The sequence below is a fragment of the Chrysochloris asiatica genome, unplaced genomic scaffold (genome assembly GCF_000296735.1).
Source record: "Chrysochloris asiatica unplaced genomic scaffold, ChrAsi1.0 scaffold00122, whole genome shotgun sequence".
In the NCBI taxonomy this organism is placed as follows: domain Eukaryota; kingdom Metazoa; phylum Chordata; class Mammalia; order Afrosoricida; family Chrysochloridae; genus Chrysochloris; species Chrysochloris asiatica.
The window spans coordinates 3,501,546-3,519,579 of NW_006408640.1; the positions used below are offsets into that span (position 1 = coordinate 3,501,546).

The window sequence follows — 18,034 nt, forward strand, 5'->3', positions numbered from 1 at the left end:
CTGCTCCCGTAAAGATTTACAGCCTCGGAAACCCTGTACAGGGTCGCTATGGGTCGGAACCGACTCGACGGCACTTAACAACAACAACAACATATCACAAATATCAGACACAAGTAAACTTTTGCTGAAGATAATTCAAAAGTGGTTGCAGCAGTAGGATATCAACTAGGCACTGCCAGTACTCCCATCCAGACTCAGAAAAGAGCATAGAATGAGGGATTTCATTGCTGATATCAGATAGATCTTGCCTGAATACAGAGACTACCAGAAAGATGTTTACCTGTGTGGAACATAAAAATTTTTTTGGATAACTTTGAGAATAATGAGAATTCCAGAACACTGAATTGTACTCGTTTGGAACCTCTACATAGAACAAGAGGCAGTTGTTCAAACAGAAGAAGGGACGACTGTGCGATTTTCTATCAGGAAAGGTGTATGTCAGGTCTGTATCCTTTCAGGATACTTATCTAATCTGTATGTTGAGCAGATAATTACAGATGCTGTAATATACAAAGAGAAACACGGCATGAGGATCGGATGAAGGAAGACTCATTAACAGCCTACGATATGCAGCTAACACAACCTTATTTACTGTAAGTGAAGAGGACTAGATGTAAAAAATAAATAAATAAATTATAATATAAATAGGTGTATGGTATATGGATTGTATCTCATTAAAACTGTTATTTAAAAAGAGAGAGGAGAAAAATGTAAAACTTAAAGTCAGAGAATCTCAGCATTGGCAAGATGTGCTAAGCACACCCTCTGCAACAATTATATGGGAAACTAAGTAAAACAGAAGCACATGGTGATCCTAGAATCCTGAGCTTCAGAGGATAAGATATAGAAGTAATTGAGTACCAACTGGAAGAGGAAACTGAGCAGGATCAGCAAGAGAGAAGACATATAGGCAGGCTGTTGGCTGGCATGGAACAGGTGGCTGTCAATATAGCAGCTTGGTAGCACAGGATGAATACTGGAGGTTGGCAGTGAGGTGAATGTTGTTCTCCATTGTTCCCCATATCCTCCTGGTAGCCAAGGGCATGATCAGTCCTCACACTCATCTATCCAGCAGCCAACCCCTTCCTGTGTAGCTTCTACTCTGCCTGGGATCAGGAGATAACCATACACCCCCATGTCTGCAGGCACATGAATTTTGTCCCATTAGCTCTCTCATTGCTGATGTTTGGTTTGGGGAGACAAGATGCGTGCCCATATGACCCAGCCACATCCTGCAGCTCCATCCACTGAGCATGTACCACTATTCATTCCTGTCCTGTACCACTTAATCAATGATAATCAGCAAGCAATATCAGAAAACCTTCCTGAACTGCACTACCCAAACAGTGAAAAGACAGCTGTGTACACACTTCCACTATCACATCCACCAAGAGACAAGCATTAAGTGACTGAGAATAGCACCAAAATATAGTCATCAATTAAATATAAATATGACATTACAATATCTCAGAGAAAACAGACAATTTCAGGTTACACAAAGAAACTTAGTGTCTCGAATGACCAAAATGTATTGAGAAAATATAATACCAGAAATGGTATCAGAACTATCTGATAAATAACTTAAAAGAATGATGTACTTTCAACACACTGAGAAAACTCCAAGAAAGCTGCAGATGAAATTAAGGACAACATAGGCAAAGAGAAAACAAAGCAAAACCAGAAGATTAATGCTAAGACTTTAGCAATAGGTAATAAATTGAAAAGGAAAAGAAGCAGGACTGAATCAATGGAAGGTAGAAATAGTGAACTAAGAGACAAATCTCTCAGTATTCATCTGCTATAGGAGCTAACTTATAGAAAAGAAAAGAAAAAAAAAATCTGAAGAAAGTCTAAGATTTATGTGTGACACTATCAAGATGAATTGTGATTGGAATCCAGAACAGGAAGAGACCCAAAAAAAATCCACTGAGAAAATTGTTGAAGGGTTCTTGGAAGAAAATTTCCCTAATGTCATGAAAGATGAGAAGATATGCATCCAAGAAGTTGAAAAAACTCCAAACAAGATAGACACCAAGAGAAAATCACCAAGACACAATCAAACTTTTCAAAACCAAGACTCCCAAGAACAGCTCAGGAAAAACAAAAAGTTACCTACAAAGGAAAACTAATAAGATTAAACTCTGATTTCCCAGCAGAAACCATGAAGGCAAAAAGACAATGGTATAAAATGTGTAAAAGTCTGAAATAAAAAAGTCACCAACCAAGAATCATATACCTAACAAAACTGTCCATCAAATATGACGGCAAAATTAGAACATTTCTAGATAAACAAAAATTAAAAGAATTTGTAAAAACAAGATCAACCTTATAAAAATTACTAAAGGGAGTATCAACAACAACCTGAGATTAACATACATGGCAATATCTCTCAGAACTCAACCCAGATATAGAAATAATCCAAGCCAAAGCAAACCTATAAGACTGAAAATAGGGAACTAGACCTATCAGTTGAAACAACAGTAACAAACAGAAATTATTTTTAAAGAGGGAATAATGTAGTCACAGAACTTCCAAATGAATAGGAAATCAAGTCGATTTTAAGAAAATAAATAAATAAAAATCTAACTGTAAAAGATTAGTACAAATGCACAAGGATAAGATTATAAACTATTTGGTGTTTTTTATGAATTTTATTTTTCTTTCATGCCAGTGTTGGAAAAATATCACTAAAAACAAAGTCTGCTTCCAATTCAGAAAATATCTTCAGAAAAATGAGTGAGAAATAAAATAACATTAAACCAGAATGTGATGCATCAGAGGCAATGCACTAACAAGATTGCAAAGACAGAAAGGCCTCGCTATAGCCAGGCAGATAAGGACCCATTTTATACACATTCTCAAGATAAACAGTAAATCAGTCTCAAGCAAGAGAACTGACTGCATCGTTTTACACATATGTTCTTGTTGCATGCCATCAAGTTGGTTCTGACATAACGACACTGTAGTTTCCGAGGCTGTAAGTCTTTATGTGAACAGAAAGCCACATCCTTCTTCCAAATTTATACATATAGTTAATCCTAAATTTATCTAGTAGTTTTGGTATCCACTTATTTTTCCAAAGGAAAAATAAATGTATGACAGGAGATCATTTTGCAAATTAGACAAAGGCACCTGCTGAGTCGCTCCTACACTCCACTGGAGTCTGGGAAATAGGATGTCATCTTTCCAGATTATTCCATTGCAAAAAGATGACTCATGGGTCTTTGAGAAAGACATTATTCACTTGTAAAGCTGACAAGAACCTTGTTTAGACTTTTTAAGGGGTTTAGATTTGTAATCCTGGTGTGGCACTGTAGAATAAGCACAGACCACAAGGTTGGTTAAATCACAAGGTCTGCATTTCACACTCACCAGTCACACATCGGAAACCTTATAAATGGTTGCTGTGAGTTGGAACTGACTTGATGGCACTCAACAACAACAAATATACAGTTTTTAAAAAGGTAGACGAGTTTAGAAATTGTTTAAAGTACAGGCAATGCCCAATTTAGGACAGGATTCTATTCTATCAACTCAGTTGTTAAGTCTAATGCCTTTTTCTTTTTTGTAATTTTCATGATTATTACCTTTTATTATCAGTATATTACAATTTGGATAATTACTTATCTGTAGGGGTGGAAAACGTTACACATAATCTTACATTATTGTTGATGACGGTTAAGTGCCATCAAGTCCATTACGACTCGTAGTGACCCTTTATCGAGTTTCCGAGGAGTGGCTGGTGGGTATGAGTCCTTACTTTCCAGCACCACACCAGGACTCCCTATAAACTTATAGATATATTTGAATACATATGTATATAAAATATGTATTAAAATCATTATAATTAACTCTAACAATGAAGACCTATTGGACAAGATTGACATTTTATCTGATGCAGTAATAATGCTGTTTGTGGGAGGTTCCGCATGATCTGGATTATTCCTGGAAATTAGGATGGCAGTTCTAGTCAGAAAATTAATGAGAGTTGTCTTCATGGTCCTTTTCCATTTTTTATTCTTTGTATATATTTCTGTAACATCTCACTGCTTCCAAAATCTGCCTATCCACTTTAGCAAATTGATCAGCATTTGGGCACATGTTTTCAAGCAACTGATTCCCTTGATTTGGTTGCTAAAACCAAACCAAACCAAACCCACTGTGATCCAGCCAATTAACACTCATAGAGCCTCTATTAATCTGTAAGACAGCCTCTTCTTTTTCCAGTTTGAACCACCAACTGTGGCTAACAATATATATGACAGTATTTTGAGCAGAACATTAGAGAATGATAACATCAGTAAATTACACACAATGTTGTTATTGTTAAGTGTCAACCTATTTGTTCTGATTCATAGACCTTATATAGAGTTTCTAAGACGCCTACAGCACACACCAGGACTCCACACATAATTGTTTTTGTTGTTAAGTGCCAATGAGTCTGTTCTGACTCATAGCGACCCTATATCAGATTTCCGAAGCTGTAAGTCTTTATGGGAGCAAAAAGCCTCATCTTTCTACCTCTGAGCCACTGAAGGATTCTAGCTGCTGACATTGTGGTTAGCAGCCAACCAGTAACCTACTAAACTACCAGTGCCCCTTCCATACACAGTTGTTGTTAAGTGCCTTCGGTTCCGATCGATAGTGACCCTGTATAGTGTTTTTGAGGAGCGACTTGTGAATTTGATCCGCCGACCTTATGGTTCAAACTGACTTTGCAGTCTATCACATTAACCCGCAGCACCACACCTAACATAGTAAGATATACCAAAAACAAAACAAAAAAAAGGTGTGGTTCTAAGTAACTTATTGTAAGGCACTGATTACCTGTAAATGCCCCATGAAAAAAGAAGAGGATGTCTCATTTTTGTTGTTGTTGTTAGGTGCCATCAAGTCAGTACCCACTCATAGTGACCTTATGCACAGCAGAATGAAACCCTGCCCGATCCTCTGCCAACCACACTATCGTTGTCACACTTGACCCATTGATGCTGCCACTTGGCCAGTCGATCTCACTGGGGGTCTTCCTCTTTTTCTCTGACCCTCCACCTTACCAAACATGGTATCCTTCTCCAGTGACTGGTCCTTCCTGACAATATGTCCCAAGTATGAGAGATGAAGTTTGGTCATCTTGGCCTCCAAGGAGCACTCTAGCTACACTTCTTCCAAAATGTGTCTATTGGTTCTTTTGGCAACCCATGGCACATTCAATATTCTTCTCCTACACCATAACTCAAAAGCATCAATTCTTCTATGATCTTCCTTATTCACTGTCCAGCTTTCGCATGCATATGAGGCTATTGAAAATACCATGGTTTGGGTCAGGCACTCTTTAGTCTTCAAGCTGACATCTTTGCTCTTCAACACTTTAAAAAGGTCTTGTGCAGCAGATTTGCCTGATTTCTTTACTGCTGCTTCCATGAGTGTTGATAGTTGACCCACCAAGAATAAAGTCCTTGACAACTTCAATCTTTTCTCCACTGATAAGAATGTTGTTTATTGGTCCAGTGGTGAGGATTTTTGTTTTCTTTACATTGAGACGCAATCAATAACGAAGGCTGTGCACTTTGATCTTCATCAGTAAATATTTTTAGTCTTTTTCACTTTCAGCAAGCAAGGTTGTATCATCTGCATAGCGCAGGTTGTTAATGAGTCTTCCTCCAATCCTGATGCCATGTTTTTCTTCATAGAACCCAGATTTTCAGATTATTTACTCAGCATACAGGATAAATAAGTATGGTGAAAGAATGCAACCTTGTCGCACACCTTTATTAATTTGAAACCATTCAGTGTTCCCATGTTCTGTTCGAACAACTAATTGTTGGTCCATGTACAGATTCCTCATGAGCACAATTAAGTTCACAATTAAGTGTTCAGGACTACTCATACTTCACAATGTTGTCCATAGCTTGTTATGATCCTCACAAATCGAAAGCCTTTGTGTAGTCAATAAAGTACAGGTAAACATCTTTCTGATATTCTCTGCTTTCAGCCAAGATCCATCAGACATCAGCAATGATATCCCTCTTTCCACAGCCTCTTCTGAATCCAGCTTGAACCTCTGAAAGTTTTCAGTCAGTTTATACTTGTAGCTATTTCTGTATTACTTTTAGTAAAACTGTACTTGCATAGGATATCAAAGATATTGTCTGATGATTTCCGCATTCCGTTGGGTCACCTCTCTTTGGAATGGGTACAAATACAAATCTCTTCCAATCAATCGGCCAGGTAGTTGTCTTCCAAATTTCTTGACAGGGATGAGTGAGTGCCTCCTGTGCCACCTCACTTTCTTGAAAGATTTCCATTTTTATTTCATCAATTCCTGGTGCCTTGTTCTTTGCCAATTCCTTCAATGCACCTTGGACTTCCTCCTTCAATATCATTGGCTCTTGATCATATGCTACCTCTTGAAATGGCTGAACATTAACCATTTCCTTTTGGTACAGTGATTCTGTGTATTCCTTCCATCTTCTCTTGATGCTTTCTGCATCATTCAATAATTTGCCCAGAGAATCTTTCAATAACAAAAGTCGAGGCTTGAATTTTTTCTTCAGTTAACTCAGCTAGAGAAATGCTGACCGTGTTCTTCCTTTTTGGTTTTCTGACTCCAGATCTTTGCACATTTTGTTGTAATACTTGGCTTTATCTTCTCGAGCTGATCTTTGAAATTTTCTTTTCAGCTCTTGGACCTCCTCATTTCTTCCATTTGTTTTAGCATCGCTACACTGGATAGCAAGTTTCAGTGTCTCTTCTGACATCCATTTTGACCTTTTACTTCTTTCTGACAGTGTTTCTCTGCTATTCATAAGGTTTTCAGTGATTAAATATTCAGAAGTAGTTCGTCACTCCATCTTCCTAGTCTGTCTTTGTTTGGCAACTCATCTGAAACCTCTCCACCATGGGTGACCCTGCTGGTATTTAAATTACGGGTGGCATAGCTTCCAGAATCACAGCAACTCACAAGCCACCACAATACGACAAACTGACAGATGTGTGGTGGTCTCCTTAGCGCCACAGGAAAAAAATTTCCCTGTTGTTTTTGATCTTACTCTAGAGGAACAGCTACTGCAGAATTTGGGTGTAACTCAGTGGCTGTCCTTAAATGCTTCCCTTTTCTGTACATGTAGAAATTTGAACCACCTTATCCTTCCAATGAAGTGCTAGGTTTTAAGTTTCCTGTAACTGTTACCTACACGGCAAGTCGCAACACTTAGGGGACTGCACTTTCACAACACAATCTGGTATCATTGGTTCCCACTGAGGGCTCCATCTGTTGATTTGGGGTATGGGGTATAAAGTCAGGACTTACGCTCAGAACTCACACTGGAAGTCAGCTGTAGTTTGAGTGTATGCCGAGGTGACGGTGGGTGAGGATGGGTCAGAGTCACACATCTGTGACTGAACCAGAGGTATGGCTGCCCTCCTGGATACCCCCTCCTTGCCCCCTCTCCACCTCAATACATGCCCTGTGGGCCCTGTACCTGCAGCCCTTGCAGCATGTTTCCCTTGTTGAGTCGGTGCCAACTCAGCAATCCTGTATAAGGTTTCCAAAGACAGCTGGGAGCTACCCTGTAGAGGGTTTCCGAAAAGTGTCTTCACTGCTTCCTGAATCTGCCTCAAAGTTCCTTGTGGTCCAGTGCATTATCCTGCTGCGTGTCTCTAGTTATTAATCTTAACTCTATTAACAAGCAACCAAGTGTCTAACTCTGGACGTTAGCTGAGGGGAGGGGGTGGTGCTTTCCTGAAAGCTTTGAAAGACTGTTGCAGAGCCAGGAAATTAAAGTGATTGAAGGTTTTTAAAAAAGCATGAGTAAGGGTGTGTCCTGGTGTCCTGGTGTGGACCTGTGGACTAATACGCCAGACTGCAAAGCTGTTTGAACTGCAAGGTTGGTGGTTCAAGCTCACCAGTCACACCTCAGAAAACTTATATAGGGTCACTATGGGTCAGAACCGACTCAATGGCACTTAACAACAACAATAAGGGTGTGTAACAGCCATGCCCCTTTCAACTAGTGTTCACTTCAAAGCACTGCCAGGCCATGCTCTGCCTTGTGTTGTGGACTCTGACACGTCTCCTTCCCTACTTTCCTGTATCTTTCCCTTCAGAAATCTCTACCATCCATATCAGAACCCCAGCTTCACACCCCACAGGTCTCTGCATATGTTTCTAGAACTCAACTTCCAAGCTAATGCTCTGTTCCTTCACCATGTGTTTTCTTCTTGACCTGTGGAGATTTGACAGGTCTGGCCACAGGTACTTCCCTTTATCCAAAGTCAAAGGACCCTTTCCTGTGATGTTCCCCATGAACTCGCACCTACATGTTGCACTGCTGATTCCACCATTGACTGTACTGAACCTGCAACCCTATTGAACCATGGCATCTTGTCTTTCACCTCCTCACATTGTCTCCTTCAGTGTCCCCACAGCCTCTTACCTAAACACTTCTGTATTCACCTGGCTCCGGCTATCACCTGCATTATAGTCAGTCCACTCAATGGTTCCCACCTCTTCCCTGAAGTATTGTTAGGCCCCCTTGGACCACATGAAGAAGCAGAGCCATCGTATAGTTAAGAAGCCACACAGATGGGATTTAAAACTGGCACTCAAATACCAAACTGTTCACACCAGCATGAATGTTGTCTTGTGGTTCTTCATTAGATGTTTTTAGTGTGTTTTACACTAAAATCCCCCAAATATATATATAATTTAACTATAGTCATCAATAAGAATATAGTAAGCCTACTTTTACAGACATTTGTCCCCAAAAGAAATCTCTTTTCTCCTTTTTGCATTGCAATACATAAAGCAGAAAGAATTCAGAATGATTAAAAACATCAAGAATAAGAATAATGCCTTTAAATGTTATATAATTCATACTCAGTGCTCCTAGGGAAATGTTTGTCAGATAACTTAGAACCTTGTCTGGAAGTAAAGACTAAAGTCGTGATTCTTTGAATCTTTTTTTCCCAAATGAAAATACCTATTATTTTATTTCTGTTCCCACACAAATAAGTTTCTCTTGCAAGTCTCTTTGGTATACTTCAAGTGCACAATTTTCTCTGAGAATTGGGATTTTACAGACAGACTCTTAGGAGTAGGAGTGGGAGTATTGTGAAGAGAAAAAGCAAAAGAGAAAAAAATTGATTTTGTGAAGAAAAACAAAACTTAAAAATGATCTATTTCCATCCCTATAGGATAGATTTACATAGTTCTTTAGCATAGCTTATCAGAGTTGTGTTGTGAGATTACAATTTGGAAATACAGGATTGGGTTCCTATATAGATCTTATGGTATCTTCACTTGGATCCATAATTAAAGCCCATGTAACAACAGTTGCCCATGTAAAAATCTGCTGCAAAAGATCACTTTAAAGTGCTAAAAAGCAAAGATGTCACTTTGAAGACTAAGTTCTGCCCTAAACTGTGGTATTTTCATTTGCCACACATTCATGCAAAAACTGGACAATGAATAAGAAAGACAGAAGAAGAACTGATGCCGTTGATTATGCCAAGGACTGCCAGAAGAATGAACATATCTGTGTTGGAAGAAGTACAGCCAGAATGTTCCTTCAAGTGAAGATGGCGAGACTTTATCTCATGTACATGGGTGTGCATATATCTATTTGTGTCATGCATATGGATTGCTGAATCATATGGTATTTCTCTTTCCAACTTTAAAAAAAATTTTCCAGTGGTTACACCATTTTATAGTCCCACCAGCAGTGTATGAGGATTCCAGTGTCTCCACGCCCTCACCAGAATTTGTTGTTTTCTGTTTCTGTTTTTTAAGAAACAACATTACTATTAATGCTGGTGTGAGATGATATCTCATTGTTTTTATTTCATCTCTCAAATGGCTAATGATCACGAGCATTTCTTCATGTTTGTTGGCCTCCTGAATGTCTTCTTTGCTGAAGTTTGTTCATATTCTCTGCCCATTTTAATATTGGATTATTTGTCTTTTTCTTGTGGAAGTATTGTAGTTTTCTATAAATTTTAAACATTAGTGCCTTCTTCAGAATGTTAGTGCCAAAAAATTTTCCCAGTCTGTGATTTCTCTTTTTGCAAAATATTTTGATGTCCATTAAGTGTCTAATTTTTAAGAAATACCAGTCATCTAGTTTGTCTTCTGCTGTGTGTGTATGTTTAGTCACATTTGATAGGTACATTTGATAGTGTATGTATTCATACATTAGAAGCCCTAAGTTTGCCCCTTTTTTATGATCTTGATGTAAAATTTTAAGCCTTAACATTTAGGTTTTTAGCCATCACCTTTGTGTATGGTATGAGATATGAGTCGTGTTTTCATATTCAGCAACTGGATACCCAGTTTTACCAATAACACTTGTTAATGATACACTGTCTTTCCCATTTCATGAGTTTTGGCTCTTTATCAGATATCTGCTGTCCATTGTTGTTGTTAAGTGCCATTGAGTCAATTCTGACCCATAGCAATCCTGAACTTGAACGGCCAACCTTGCAGTTCAAATGGCTTTGCGGTCTGGCGCGTTAACCCACAGCGCCACACCAGGAATCCATTGTTGTTATTGGGTGCTATCAAATAGGTGTCAATTCATAGCGACCCTGTGCACAACAGAATATAACAGAGTAAACAACAAATTTGTTGTTACGTGTGAGCCCATTGTTGCTGCTACTGTGTCATTCCATCCCATTGGGGCTTTTCCTCTTCTTCACAGACACTTCACTTTACCAAGCATGATGTCCTCCTCTAGGGAATGGTCTCTTCTGATAACATTTCAGAAATATGAGAGATAAAGTCTCTCCATCTTGGCTTCTAAGTAGCATTCTTGCTGACTTATTCCAAGACAGATTTATCTGTTCTTCTAGAAGTCCATGGTACTTTTAATATCCTTTCCCAACACCATACTTAAGTGCATCCATTCTTCTATGGTCTTCATTTTTCATTACCTAACTTACACATGCATGACAAACAGGTGAAAATGCCATGGCTTGTATCAGGCACACCTTAGTCCTCAAACTGATTATCTTTGCTTGTTAACACTTTAAAGAGGTCTTGTACCGCAAATCTGCCTAATACAATACATTGCTTAATTTCTTGACAATTATTTCTATGAGTGTTGATAGTGGTTCCAAGCAAAATGAAGTCTTTGACAACTTCAATCTTTTCTCCATTTATCTCCATTATTTATCGGTCCAGTGGTGAGGATTTTTGTTTCCTTTACATTGAGATACAATACATACTGAATGTTGTGGTTTTTGATCTTCATCAATAAGTATCCCAAGTCCTCTTTGCTTCCAGCAAGTAAGGTTTTACCATTTGCATTTCCCAGCTGTCCATGGTGGTGGTTATGTGCCAAGGAGTCAACTCTAACTCATAGCAACCCCGCATAGGGTTTCTGAAGCTGTAAATCTTTACAGGAGCAAAAAGCCTCACCTATCTCCTTTGGACTCAAACTGCTGACCATGCAGTTAGCAGCCCAACACGTAACCCACTGTGCTACCAGGGCTCCTTCAGCCATCCATAGGTGGATTTATTGACTTCTAGATTCTCAATTCAGCTCTTCTGGTCCACGTGTCTGTCATTCTACCTGTACCAGGCTGTTTGGACAACCATGGCTGTGTAGTAGGTTTTAAGATTGAAAGTGTGAGTTCTCCTACTTTTTTCTTCTTCAGTTAGTGCTTTGCTGACCTGGAGTTTCTTTACCTTCCAGGTGTCATTGAATCAAGTTGTTAAAAATTTTAGTTTTTCCTCTGTTCATCATGATGTTATTTATTGGTGTTTTCTTTACATTGAAGTTCAAGTACTATTTGATTCCAGCAAGCAAGGTTGTATCATCTGCATATCATACAGGTTAATAATGTTGTTGTTAAGTGACGTTGAGTCAGTTCTGAATCATAGCGACCCTATATAGGGTGGAGGGCTGGTGAGTTTGAACCACCAACCTTGCGGTCCAGTGCATTATCCTGAATCACCACATCAAATCCTGATACCACATTTTTTGTATAATTCAGTTTCTTGGATTATTTGTTTAGCATACAAATTAAATAAGTAATGTGAAAGGATATAAACCTAAAATACACCTTTCCTGATTTTAAATAATTTACTATGCCCTTGTTCTGTTTGAACAACTACCTCTTGGTCACTGGTCAGGTTCCTCATGAGCCAGTTAAGTGCTGTGGAATTTCTAATCTTCAAAATGTTATGCATGATTTGTTATGATCGTCATAGTTGAATGTCTTTGTATAGTCAATAAAGCACAAGTGGCTTTCTAGTATTCTCTGCTTTCAGCCCAGATCCATCTAATGCCAGCAGTGATGTCCCTTTCTCTCTGCCGTCTTCTAAATCCAGCATGAATTTCTGGCAGTTATTTGTATTGCTGCAATCATTTAAAAATGATTTTCACGAAAATTTTGTTTGTCTGTGATATTAATGAGATTGTTTGATGATTTCCACATTCTGTTGGGTCATCTTTTTTTGGAATGGGCACAAGTATGGATCACTTTCAGGTCTTCTAAATTTCATGGTATAGACAAATGAGCACCTTTAGCTCTTCATCAGTTTATTGAAACATTTCAATTTTTATTTCATCAATTCTTGGAGCCTTTTTTATATTGCCAACACATCAGTGCAGCTTGGACTTCTTTCTTCAGTACCATCAGTTCTTGATTGTATGCTATATTTTGAAATGGCTGGACATAAACCAAGTATGTATGTGTGTGCGTGCAATGCCTCAGTGTAGTTTTTCCATCTTATTTTTATTTTTTATGGTTCTGGTATCCTTCAATGTTTTCCCCATAGAATCCTTCAATATTGCAACCTGAGGCTTAAACTTTTTCTTCAGTTCTTTCATCTCAACAAATACTGAACATGTTCTTTTCTTTTGGTTTTATAACTAAAGATCTTTGCATTTTTCATTATAAAACTTGACTTAGTTTCCTTGAGCTGCTTTTTGAAATCTTCTCAGCTCTTTTACTTTATCATGTCTTCCAGTCACTTTTGCTTCTCTTTGTTCAATAGCAAGTTTCAAAATCTCTTCTGACATCCATTTTTATCTTTTATTTCTTCCCTATCTTGTTAATATAAAATTAGTGATTAATTTTTCCACCTCTTTAATGACAGAATCTAGGTAGTATTGACATTTTCGCAATGTTAAGTCTTTCTATCCATGAGTATACTATAGTCTTCCATTTATACAGGTGTCTTTGTGTTTATTATAGTGTTTTGTGGGTTTTGTTGTTTAGGTCTTTTGTAGCTCTGGTTAGATTTAGTCCTAAGTTTGGGCTGCTATTATAAATACTATTGTTTCCTTTACAGAGTCCTCTTTGTTAGTGTAAAGAAATCTGACTTATTTTTGTATGTTGACCTTATACCCTACTACACTGCTAAATCTTTCAATTACTTCCAGTGTATTTTTTTACCGAGTCTTTGTGATTTTGTACACCAAAACCAAACCCAGTGCTATCAAGTTGATTCTGACTCATAGTGATCCGGTTAGGGTTTCTGAGAATGTAAATCGTTATGTGAATAGAGTCTAATCTTTCTCCTATAAAGTGACTGATGGGTTTAAACTGCCGACCTGTGTTTAGCAATCCAGTGCTTATCCAAACCACCACCAGGACTCCTTATCCATGTATGCTGTTGTTAGGTATTGTTGAATTGGTTCTGACTCATAGTGACCCCTATATAGAGTTTCTGAAGCTTTATGGGAGCAGAAAGCCTCATCATTTTGCCTCAGAGGGACTGATGGGTTTGAAGTGCCCACCTTTTTTGTTATGATCCACACAGTCCAGTGCTTATCTTACAGTTCCACCAGTGCTCCCCTATCAATATATATAATCATATTATTTACAAATAATTTTTTCCAATTTGATTTCCTTGTATTTTCCTTTTTTGCTTTATAGCTCTAAGACTTCCAGCACAATATTGATAAAATTGTGATAAAAGTAGTGTGATAAAAGATATCCTTTTTTAGTTCCCATCCATGATGAGAATGCTTTCAACCTCTCTCCATTAAGACTAATGTTGACCATTATTATTGTTAAGTGACATCGAGTCAGTTCTGACTCGTAGTGACCTTGTATAGAGTTTCCAAAGAGCGACTGGTGGGTTTGAATCACCGACCTGTGGCTGGCAGTCCAGCGCTCATCCTGCAGTACCACACCAGTTATACCCATAATGATGTTGAGGAATTTCTCTTGTATTCCTATTTTGTTGAGAGCTTTTATTAGGGATGGGTATTGGATTTTTTCAAATGCCTTTTCTGCATTAACTGTTATGATCACATGGTTCTTTTCATTTGTTTTATTTATATGGTAGATTGCACTGATTGTGTTGAAGAACCATCGTTCCAACCTGGTATGAATCCCATCTGGTCATGATGTATTCTTTTTTTAAAAATTTTGCTGGACTCTATTGGCTAAGATTTTTTTAGAGTGTCTCTGTTCATGAGGGGTATTGGTCAGTAATTTTCTTTACAGTGCTATCTTTGCCTAGTTTTGGTATTAGGGTTATGCTTGCTCTGTAAACTAAATTCAGAAATATTGCATCCTTTTCTGTATTCTGGAATAGTTTGAGTAGTATCAGTGTCCCTTCACCCTGACTGTTTGGTGAATTCACCACTGAAGCTCTCTAGGCTAGTAATATTTTTGTTGGGACTTTTTAATGACCTGTACAATTTCTTCTTTTGTTATGAGTCTGTTTGTTATTTCAGTTGGTTCTGTTATGTTGTCACATATTTATTTCTTACCTGTGTTGTTTGCATCTTCTTTGTATTTGTTAGATTTTCCAGGCCTTTGTCAATTTTATCAATCCACTCAAATAAGCAACTTCTAGTCTTGTTGAGTTTTTCGGTTATTTTTCTGGTTTTGTTTCATTTATTTCTGCACTAATCTTTAATATCTCCTTTTCTTCTGTTACCTGTAAGCTTATTTTGCTGCTCTTTTTTCTTATTGGAGACATTGGATTAATGTATTGATTCTGGTTCTTTCTGCATTTTCAGTGTGTGCATTTATTGCCATACATTACCATCTGGGCACTGCTTTTGCTGGGTCCAAAGGTTTGGGTATGTTGTATTTCCATTCTCATTTGATTCAAAGAATTTTTATTTCATTTTTTATTTCTTATATTACCCAGTATTTGTTAAGCAGGGCATTATCATGTGGTTGATGTATTTTTCCTTGATGTTCCTATTTTTTTATTTCTAATTTTATAGCATTGTGATTTCGATTTGTTTTATGGTCTAATATATGGTCTATTCTGGAGAATGTTTCATTTGTGCTGAAAAAAAATGCATATACTATGGTTGGTTGGAGCGTTCTATATATGTCTAGGATATTTATCTTTGATTATGTTTCTTAGTTCCTCTATATTCTTATTGTGATTCTTTCTAGTTGCTCTTTGCATTATTAAATGTGGTATGTTAAAATTTCCTCCTATTACTGTGAAGTGCTTTATATCTTCCTTCAGTTCTGTTAAAATTTGATTTATGTATTTTAAGACCCTTTCATTGGGTTCATAGATATTATGCCTGTGTCCTCATGTTCACTTGATCTTTTAATCATTGCATAATGCCCTTCCTTGACACTCATGCCATTTTTTCCCTTAAAGTATATTTTATCAGAAATTAATATTGTCACTCTTGCTCATTTTTAATTTATGTTAGCTTGATACATGTTTTACAGCCTTTGATTTTTTTAGTCTGTTTTTGTCTTTATATCTAAGGTGTGTCTCTTGTAGATGGAAGATTGATGGGTTTTATTTTTTAACGCATTCTGCTATTCTTTGTCCCTTTACTGATACAACTAAACTGAGCGTAAATGATATGCATGAATTTACTTGTCATTTATGTCTGTTGTGTTTTTGTTTGTGTGATACTGCTAGTTTGCATTTATAGTGACTGTCATTAACTTTTGAGTTAAAATTTTTTGTTTTGGGGAACTTTCTGAAGTTGTGGAGATAACACAAACATTAACGTTTTTCATGACACTAAACATAAAACCTGTGCATTTTACAGTGCATGAACAAAGAATAAAAAAACATTTACCACTTTATTTTTGCAGATTCTTTTTACTTTTAGCTTCTTAAAAGATTATTGCATTGCGTTTTTCAATTTCTAATTTTTTTTCGAATTTTAGGAATTCTTTGACCATGTGAAAAAGCTTTGGGATGATGAAGGTGTAAAGGCATGCTTTGAGAGATCGAATGAATACCAGCTCATCGACTGTGCACAATAGTAAGTGGTTCTTGCATACATTACACATCTCTTTGTACAGTATGGTTGTGTTTATGATGATGTGCTCCTCCTCCTGTTACTAAAGTATCTTGAATCAAGGAGCAAATAATTTACATTTTACTATAGAAATCAGCTTTTAAAATGAGACATGTTTAGTAGATGAAAAAATTTAAATCCAGTAGAAGCCAGGGGCTTCAGCGATAAAAGAGAACAATTTTATTCATTCTTTTCTAATTGTTGTTTTCATGTCTATTTTGTTTTCATCCTATAGAGACCTGGGTATATTTGGAAATTATAATGTGTTGAAATATTAATTATCATATTTTAGAGCTTATTGTTGTTAGGTGTTGTCAAATTCATTTAGTATCATCGTGAGCCATATGACTGAGTAGAACTTCCTCATAGCATTTTCTATACTGACATCTTTAAAAGAGCAGACTGACAAGCCTTCATCCTCAGAACCACTGGGTGAAAAACTGCCAAACCACCAACTTTTCAATTGAGCTTTTCAGCCAAGCGTTCAACCATTGTGCCATGAGAGTTTCTTCATTTTGGAGCAGAGACCCTGAAATTAAAATTTTTTTATAATATCAGCATTTACTACTATCAAGTGCAGGCACTTAAAGTTATACATGATCCTCCCATACATAGCAGAAGTAAACTAGACCCTTGAAAATACAAGATAATTAATAAGTTAACTCTTGACTTTAAAAATTTATTAAAGATAAATTAAGAAAAGGACTCTGTGGTCTAAGCTGGCTCACTTTTCTCCATGAAACACCCATTTTTCTGTTTTCTTCTGCTATTTTAAAACATTATGTTACTAGTAGAGAATCATGGTGCACAGAAAAGTGTTAAATAACCTGTAGTACACATTTTAAAATGTACTATCAAGCCACATTCTTAGCACAGACCAGCTTCAAACACCTGAAAATCACAGAAAATTTCAGTGATCCTCTACAGTGCATGCTAAGGAGGCTATTTACTTATGAAAAGTTTAATTAGTTAAAGAAATATTTTTAAAGTTACAATTTTCCACCATGCTTAACACTTCTTTCAAGACTTGCTTTAAATCAGCATTCTCTCTTTGAGTTGGCCATGCCCTTTATATTTGCAAAGACATTTTTATAGTTGTTGGCAGTAGTGTGCCATGGAGTCGGTTCCAACTCATAGAGACCCTGTACAGGGTTTCCAACGCTGTAAATCTTTATGGATCAGAAAGCCTCATCTTTCTCCTGCATAATAGCTGGTAGTTTCAAACTGCTGAACCTGAGGTTAGCAGCCCGATTCATAACCACTATGCTACTAGAGCTCCTTATTAGCCTCATGTTATTTAATAATATTCACTCCACAATTTATCTATGAACTCCTTCAGAACAAGACCTACTTAGACTCGGAGTACTGTCCCTGGTGTAATAGTATGTGCAGCCTAAAGCAAAGAGCCCTTCATTTGTTCCTCCTGTTCTCATTCACTCTTTCACTAACATTTCATTTCATAGCCCCTAAGTTAAGACAGAATTGAGTTGTAAATTACAGCGTTTCGTTGGGGTTGGGGAACTGACTAGAAATTGCTTATTGGGGAAGGAGTTTTAGTTTGGAATGATAGAAATACTTTTGAATTAGTGGACATGGTGGTTACACAACATGAATGTACTACATGCCACTGACTCTTTCACTTTACAATGGTTACTTTTGTGTCACATGAATTTCACCTCAATAATTTTTTTTAAGCATAATAATTAAGAGGTTAGAAGGATATAACAGGACAATGCTGGCAACTGGGATTTCTAGCACAGTTTGCAATAATACTAATATATATA

The 18,034-nt window shown here is 37.2% G+C and overlaps 1 protein-coding gene across 2 annotated transcripts in view; it reads left to right on the forward strand.

The window, feature by feature from the left end:
* The window catches only part of GNAL (guanine nucleotide binding protein (G protein), alpha activating activity polypeptide, olfactory type), a 248,630-nt gene that overhangs the window by 165,171 nt on the left and 65,425 nt on the right, over positions 1-18,034 (forward strand). For both annotated transcript variants that reach the window (XM_006868693.1, XM_006868692.1), the window contains exon 5: positions 16,117-16,214. In XM_006868693.1, the coding sequence (XP_006868755.1) occupies positions 16,117-16,214 (98 nt within the window). The remainder of the gene's footprint in view (positions 1-16,116; positions 16,215-18,034) is intronic.